At 41.0% G+C, this 8,125-nt stretch overlaps 1 protein-coding gene across 1 annotated transcript; it reads left to right on the top strand.

Annotated features, from left to right (window-relative positions):
- The first annotated feature begins 2,479 nt into the window (after positions 1-2,479).
- kcnv2a (potassium channel, subfamily V, member 2a) lies at positions 2,480-7,878 on the top strand. Its single transcript, XM_013908909.1, has 9 exons — positions 2,480-2,579; positions 3,408-3,545; positions 3,948-4,126; positions 4,238-4,421; positions 5,469-5,660; positions 5,739-5,993; positions 6,084-6,200; positions 6,283-6,408; positions 6,907-7,878. The coding sequence occupies exons 1-9, from the start codon at positions 2,574-2,576 to the stop codon at positions 7,168-7,170; spliced, it is 1,461 nt and encodes a 486-aa protein (XP_013764363.1). The 5' UTR covers positions 2,480-2,573; the 3' UTR covers positions 7,171-7,878.
- The last annotated feature ends 247 nt before the right edge of the window (positions 7,879-8,125 follow it).

The following is an 8,125-nucleotide window of genomic DNA, read 5'->3' as shown; positions in this document are numbered from 1 at the left end:
TTATTATCCCTGTTTAACTGCAGGAAGGATTAATCTCCACCTAACTACTTGAGTTATAATTGCAGCAACTGCATCAAACGCACACACTTGGATTAAGGCACAGATTTAAAATGCGAAAGTCTGTTGCATCTGAAGGAAGGCTACATCAGATATTTGAAAATCGAGGTTTGTTGTGATGCATTTAAGGAGCGCTCTGAACAACAACAACAAGATCGTATCAACTGAAATATCCAAACTTTGTCTTAAAACCAAAAATGTCTTTTAATTGACTGCTGGGAACAGTAGATGCCTTGCCTTTTTTTTTTTTTTTTTTTTTTTTAAGAAAGCAAACTAATATTTACTACATAAAATCCATCTGTTCATCCACAGTTGGCTCAAGGTGACAGCAGGTTAACCCTGCTGTTATGTTGCGGAACAGGAGAGATGTCACATGTCATCTGCATCACTACAGAAAACAACAAAAAAATCAAACTTATAAAAGAAAATCACAAAGTCATCAATGCCAGTGTTTCTGACACTTTTGGATGAGTAAATTTGCCCTGGGTCAAATTAACCCAGGAGCATAATTGGTGTTCCTGGAAACCAACATAACAGGAGGGTTAATTTAGTTTTTCCATACTGTGGAGGATCCTTGAGTGTCTTCTGGATCTCTTGCAAGCTGGAAACCCTCAAATGATCAGATGCCCGATTCATGTCAGTTGATTCAAAGGAGCGACTCAACCGGCTCGGTTCCCCTCCAAGCCTCAAAATACATTTTTCAGTGAAGTGAGGCTTCAAACCATGTACTGCATAAAAGATGGACAAAGATGCTGCAACATTATGTCAAATCATTGATATTGACAATTTTTGATGAGCCAGAAATTACCATATTTGGACAAGGCGATGTGCCGAGTTACTAGCTCACAAGTTTCTTTCATAAACTACGCTATTCAAAAAACCCTTAAAGGAACATTTTAAGAAAGACTGTAAGAACACAAAAAATCAGATCTGAGTGGGGGGGGGGGAAATCCCAGGTCGGGACCAGGGATGAACGGAGGTGCAGCCTAGCAGCATTGGTACTCTGTTTGTCCCACCACGTGCTTGTATGTGTGTCTGTCAATGTTGGAGAAATCTCCTAATGACACAGTGAATGAAGTCTAAGGGGATCATCTCCCAGATTTAGACTGAAACATAATGTCCCTGAGATGTTCTATTGGATTTAACACAGGGGAGTTTGGGGCCAGTCAGTGGTTTTCCTACATCGTCCCACTAGTGGCAGATCTAACAGTTCTGGTCTTCTATGGCAAATCTAAGTCGGACTCCACGGTGTAGTGAGCACAGAGCTTACTAAAGGATGTTGGGCCCTCAGATCAACCTCTGGAAGCAGTCTTCTGATTGCTTGGTCAGATGTTCACACCAGTGGCCTGCTGGAGGTCATTATGCAACTGTGCTCCTTGCACAAAGGAGCAGATACTGGTCCTGCTAAAGTACCTTCTACAGGCCTGCCCAGCTCTGCTACAGTAACTGCCTATTACCTGGAATCTCCTCCATGGTTATGAGACTGTGCTGGAGGAAACAGCAAACCTTCTGGCAATGGCATGTATTGATGTGCCAGCCTGGAGGAAATGGGCTCCCTCTGGAAACACTGTAAGGTCCAGGTATCGCTAACAGTAGTGTCATTGTACTAAAATGTACACCAAAGCAGATGAAACTGATCAACAATCCCCTCAGCTACTTTACGGACCAGATCAATGTCCATGTGTAGTGAAGTATAACAATGACAGAACTTTAGATCTGCATGTGTTCTGTAGGGTACAGAGATTTTGACACCTACAGTCACCTACAAAGAAATTGCTACTCTACTTTTTTCTTATGCTATCTGTTGGCAATGAATGTCAGAACTGCATTTTATAGCTGCTCTGTATCATTACGTTTCAGATGCTGTTGTAAATAAGTTTTCAAATCGTTAGCTTCATAGCATAAGTGCCTAAGTCATTTTTTTGTGTTTTCGGAAAACAAGAAAAAACTAATTTTCTAAATATCACATGCATATTTTTACATATCACATGCAATTTGACCAAAAAATGACTTAGGCACTTATGCTATGAAGCTAACGAAATACTGTCTTGTACAAAGCAGTGGACTGACATCTTAGAATAGTATTAAAATGATCACATTTATGACCCTAATTTACCAGATTTGTAAACTTATGTGAAAGTGGGAGGAGAGGGAGAGCTTGAGAGATCAGGAGATGGACAGAAGAGGATAATAGTATTTAAAACTTTAAGCACCCGGATCATCTCAGTCAGCAGCATTAGGCAAGGAGAATCACTTCCCTCATCACTCTGCGTGTGATATCTCTCTGTCAGCTGCGTGCATGTGTGTGGACAGTATGATTTCTTTATTACTGAATGTGTCTGTGAATGCGACGCAGTTTACATTTAACACTTAAAGCAGCGATCATGTTTAACCACCTCAGAGCTCGAAGCAGGAGTTTATTCTCCAGCTACAAGCCCGGCAGCCGGACTCAAGAGGTCAAAGAAACGGTGGAACACCTGGACTTGATCAGCGCCTTCATTAAACCATGGAACTCCATGCAGGTCAGTCACTCGGTCCATTTGGGATTTGTTTGATTTGATGGAGCTATTTTTAAAAAACAGATTTGAGCTATACCTTTGGATTTTGGTTGTGTTTTGTTCAGATTCAACAAGTTCAGTGAGGCTGAGACAGCTTCCATGGTTTTACGGCTGTTGTGTTTTTTCAGCATTGAACCACATTCTAGTACTCAAGCTAAGACTCTCAAATATAAGATAAAGTAGGATTCATGGATGCATAGATATGGAGAGGTAAATGGGTACTTTATTGATGCCACAGGGGAACTTGCCGTCTCACAGCAGAACGGTAATGAATAAAAATAGTTCAGGCTACTATAAGCAACAAATCAACAGCAACATTAAAGTAAAACTGGAACTTAAATATACAGATGTGGAGCTCTTCAGTGAAATCTTTGGCAAGGATGCCAAGCAGGAAGTGGAATTGGACTTGGTATTCCATCTGCCTTAAGCACTGTGTTTTCCTCAAATCCACGGCCAGTTCAGAATCTGCTATTTAAATTTGCTGAAGTACTCAAAGCAAGCTCCACGCAGAAGACTGTAGATGACCAGGTGAACTGGGGACCTTCTTGCTATGATGTGAGGCAGAAATGCTATTTAGTGAACCACCATGCCACTTATTTTTCTCATAAGTTTGGAAAGTGATCTGTCACGGCAACCAATAAGGTAAAAAATTACACAACAGGTGCTACTCTACACCATTCACCTAATTGGAACTGTGGTGAGCAAAAACAAATCTACTACTTTACTACGATCATATCTAAGCTGATATTTTCCAGTTTTTCTGTTCATTTTGTGTTTTGTTATATTTTGAAGGACCTTGGCAGAGACATCTACGATATTTATGCCGAGTATGAAAACGAGGAGGTGGAAGATCGATTACCAGTGTCTCCCTCCCGCTTGCTGAATTCTCCAACCAAACACTTCATTCTCAACATCAATGTTGGAGGAACGGTAACTCCGCTTAACTTTTGCATAACTGCTAATATTTTTATTTTACTGTTAGGACTGAACCTGACACTTATTAACAAGCAGCAGAGGTGGCACTCATACATCATCATCAGACTGTGAGCTGCATATCTGTCACAGCCGTCTTGCTCAGATGTTACTGCTGAACCCGTGGAATCAGTGGTTCTGATCCAATCCCATAGAAACTTACAGATTCAGGAGGTCTCCTCTGAGTTCACTCTGACTTTTTCCAGTAGCAATGAATAAAAACTAGATTTTTTTAAACTGGTTTTGTACATTGCATATTTTTTGTGATATTAGCATTTTGTAATTGTAATGAAAAATTTTCTATGTTTTTTCAAATGTCTATGCTAAAGAGAAGAGACTAATTCTCTTTTTATTTCTCAGGTGTATCACCTGCCTTACAGGTTAGCCGCCAGGTATCCGAAGACTCGGATCGGTCGCTTGGCCACATACACAGACCACAGCAGGAAGCTGGACCTCTGTGATGACTACGTCGTCCAGCGCAACGAGTTCTTCTTTGACCGCGACCCAACAATTTTCCACAACATCTTTAATTTCTACAGGTGACATAAAACACGTGAGGTTATAAGTCAACACAGGGACACTTTAATCTCCTTTGTGATATCTTGGAATGATCATGGATGCTGTTTTCCTGTCTCTTTCCTCTCTGTCAGAACTGGAGTGTTGTGGATTAAAGACGAGCTGTGTCCCCGAAACTTCCTGGAGGAGATAAACTACTGGGGGGTCAGAATCAAAAACAGCCAGCGCTGCTGCCGCATCTCCTTTGAAGAGAGGCAGGACGAGCTGAACGAGCAGCTGAAAATACAGACGCAGCTGATTACAGAGATGGGCGATCTGGTGAGTAATGTCACACTTTTTGTGCATTTTTACTTAAATTGTGTGTAATAAATAAACATTTACATTATTGTGCTCAAGTTCACCTCAGTTGAACAGACTTAAAAAACCTTTGCATGATTCACAGTTCACAGTATTTATCTTATACCACACGGTAGTGCAGGCGCTCAGTTCACTATCTGTCTGAAACAACCTTTATAGCTCCCTGTCTCTTTTCTTTAAACCAGTTTTCCTCTAATTGGCTGACCTCATAAATAAATATTTTGAATTACAGGTGGGTGGGGCTTTTTTCATGGATGCTAAATGTTAGAGGACCAAATAGGAAACGTATCTTTTATTTGCTGCGTTTTATAAAAGGTCTGAAAAATAAGTGCAAGATCTCATGTCAGGATCCCTCATGTTTATCTTGTGACCCTTTTGGGATTTCCGTCTTCAAATGTAACACACACACACATATACATGGCCATGGATTTTTATTTGCAGCCCTCACAGCCTAGAAAACAGTAACTTTCCCTTCTCCGTAAGAAGTGGATAATCCACAGGACACAGGAGGCAGTTTGTAATCAGTGACTTTGTTTATTTTACCACCGGTTCGACTCCATATGTTTAACAGTGCTGCAAAATAAAATGTCACGGGTTCATCACCTACTGCTGCCTCATTGGTTCAGCAGTTATTTTTTTAACTCTGATTTGGCAGTAATCTGCTGGCTGACTCTGAGTCTGTTTGACCTACATTATAAATCAGCGCTCTGCTCTGCTGTCTTGACAGATGGGGAGAAGAGAATAAGCTTTTCCTTGGCACAGATTTATACAGATGTTTCCATTACAGTTTGCTGTGCCCGTTTTTTAGTTTAATTCAAGCGTGTTTCAGTTTGGTGACTTGTCTTGACATTTCATTCGTCTAGTTTTATCCTCAATGGAAAAATAAGATGTTTTTATACTGCCTATTTTTCTGGTTGTTTCTAGTGAGCATCAAGTTTGACTCCCCTCTAAAAAAACAAACAAAAAATGCTGTTTGTATCCTGTTGCTGATGCATTTCCATCCTGCAGGTAGAAACAGAGGAGAATGAGGTGTTATTTAACAGCATGGCCTTTGGGCAGACCCGGAGGAAAATCTGGAACCTAATGGAGATGCCATTCTCCTCGATCACAGCCAAGCTTGTGGCAGTCGCATCCTCCATGTTTGTGCTGGTGTCGCTGGTCGCCATGACCCTCAACACCGTGGAGGAGATGCAGTACAAGGTGTCTATAACACTAAAACCATGACTGATCCTTTATTGTTTCAGAACAGAAGCTGTATCTTTATATTCTGTGTTCTAGACACCATCAGGTGAGCCCAGTGGCAGGTTCTACGGCGAGTACGTCGAGACGTTATGCATCACCTTTTTCACCCTGGAGTACCTGCTGCGCCTGATCTCCACCCCTGACCTGAAATGTTTTGGACGCAGCATGCTGAACACAGTTGATCTGATCGCTATCCTGCCACACTACTTGCAGATGATCTTGGAATGCTTTGAAGACAAGGACATCCACGTGCACTCTGGAGACATTGAGACAGTAGCACGTGTCGGGAAGGTAAAGAAAAGACGGGAGAGTTGTTGTTGTTAAACTTTAAATATGGTGGTCTTATCCATGTTTAGTAGTGTTTTTTTTCCCTCTCTGTAGGTTGGGCAGGTTCTGAGGATCATGCGTCTGATGAGAATCTTCAGGATCTTGAAGTTGGCTCGTCACTCAACGGGCCTCAGAGCCTTTGGCTTCACGCTAAGACAGTGCTACCAGCAGGTCAGGGTTTATCTGCAGGTTGAGAGAAATATGAAGAAAGTGTTTAACTAAATGCTGAAATTGCTCTAAAATATCTCTCCAGGTGGGATGTTTGCTGCTCTTTATCGGCATGGGAATCTTCATGTTTTCAGCCATGGTGTACACAGTGGAGCACGATAGCTACAACACCAACTTCACCTCCATGCCACACGCATGGTGGTGGGCTGCTGTGAGTCGACACACAATTACACCAACAATTTTTGTTAAGTACGCTTGCTCAACTGCTCATTAATGCAAATAAGTGGTGGAACAGGAGAGTTGCATCAGGGATGTAAGTCCAACAAATCTAATGCTATCATGTTAATATGGACCAAAATCTCTGAGGAATGTTTCCAGCAACTTGTTGAATCTTTGCCAATTAAGACAAGCAAGGTGTAACAGTAAATGTACTTTTGCCTCTTGGCATCTATTAATGTCTGTGTTTCTGGATATGAAACCCCTATTTATGACTTTTAACTCATATCCACTGATTCAACGTACACAAAATGAAGATCTTACACTTCATTTTAGAACCAGTGTTTTACATAAAACATAACAATGTATACAAGTAAGTGTTTGTGTGGTGGGACAAAAAAGAAAGACATGTTTCAGTAAATCCTACCTAAGATCATTCAATCTCTGTGTCTACCTTTGCATCTTTATAGTTATTGTCTCCTTCACCCCTCAGGCGAGTATTTCCACAGTGGGCTATGGCGACATGTACCCAGAGACCAACCTTGGACGTATCTTTGCCTTCGCCTGTATCTCCTTTGGCATCATTCTCAATGGCATGCCCATCTCCGTCCTTTACAACAAGTTCTCTGATTATTACACTAAGCTCAAGGCCCATGAGTACACTGCTGTGACCAAGGCTCGTGGGAAGATGGGCTTTGCCAGGAGGGCAGCAAAGAAGTTCTCAGAGTTCTGCGATGACAGCATTCACCAAAAGTGATGACAGTAGCTTGTAGAAGTTTTAAGAGAAGAATTACAAACATGTGTTTGTGACATGTGTGACAGGTTCCTGATCACACATACTGCAGACAGTACCTGAAATTTCCATAACAGCTAGACTCTATCTGGATGAACTGCCGGATGGTGAGATGCTGCTGGAAACTTCCACCACCAACAACACTTTTCTGATATCAGTTTGGGGGTGTACAGGTAAATAGAAGCCAGGAATTGTACTTGTCATTCTACCTCTTTTTTTCAGGTTATTCAGTTATTTTTACAAATTGTTCTCACAATGTTCAATATTATTGTTCATAATAGAACTATTTGACTATTCAGATGCCAGCACTGGTGGAAGTGGAAACTAATGTGGCAAGAGACATTTCAGTGAAACAGCTTCCAGAAGCCATTTAAAGTCAAACTTGAGGACTTTCTGGCCAAAGAATTGGCAAACCTGTTTATTTATGCATACTTTCATCCATCCTCCCATTATACATGATGTAATCCCGCCCATTAAAAAAAAACAAAAACACAGGTGGTTTAAATTTGGTTACTATACTCTTGCTCTGTTGTGCTCCCTGCAACTCCTATTGGCTTCGCAGTGCAAACCTTTGGGGGTGTATGACCTCAACAGATAACCATGGACCTGATAAACTGACTTAGTTGGTGTTTAATGCACCACCACTTCTTCTTGCTAGGTCATGCTCTCCTGGCTGCAGTGTTTAAATTTCTTTGTGTGTAAACTTAGATTATTTAGAAATTGAATAAAAACTCACATTTCTAAATGAGCCGATGTCAGTCTCAATTTTATGTTTTAGCTTTGTGAGCTGGGTAGTGTGACCAGGAGATATTTTATTTTGTATTCTTATGATCACAGTTATAATCAGAAGTATCAACCATTAATCATTTACCATTGTTGAACCAGTTGACAGAATAATCTTTGAATCACATCTAGGTTA

This window comes from Pundamilia nyererei, unplaced genomic scaffold (assembly GCF_000239375.1).
Source record: "Pundamilia nyererei isolate P.nyererei 1_Seehausen unplaced genomic scaffold, PunNye1.0 scaffold00016, whole genome shotgun sequence".
NCBI lineage: Eukaryota > Metazoa > Chordata > Actinopteri > Cichliformes > Cichlidae > Pundamilia > Pundamilia nyererei.
The sequence above is the reverse complement of the archived record's forward strand: the minus strand, read 5'-3'. Positions and strand labels throughout refer to the sequence as shown.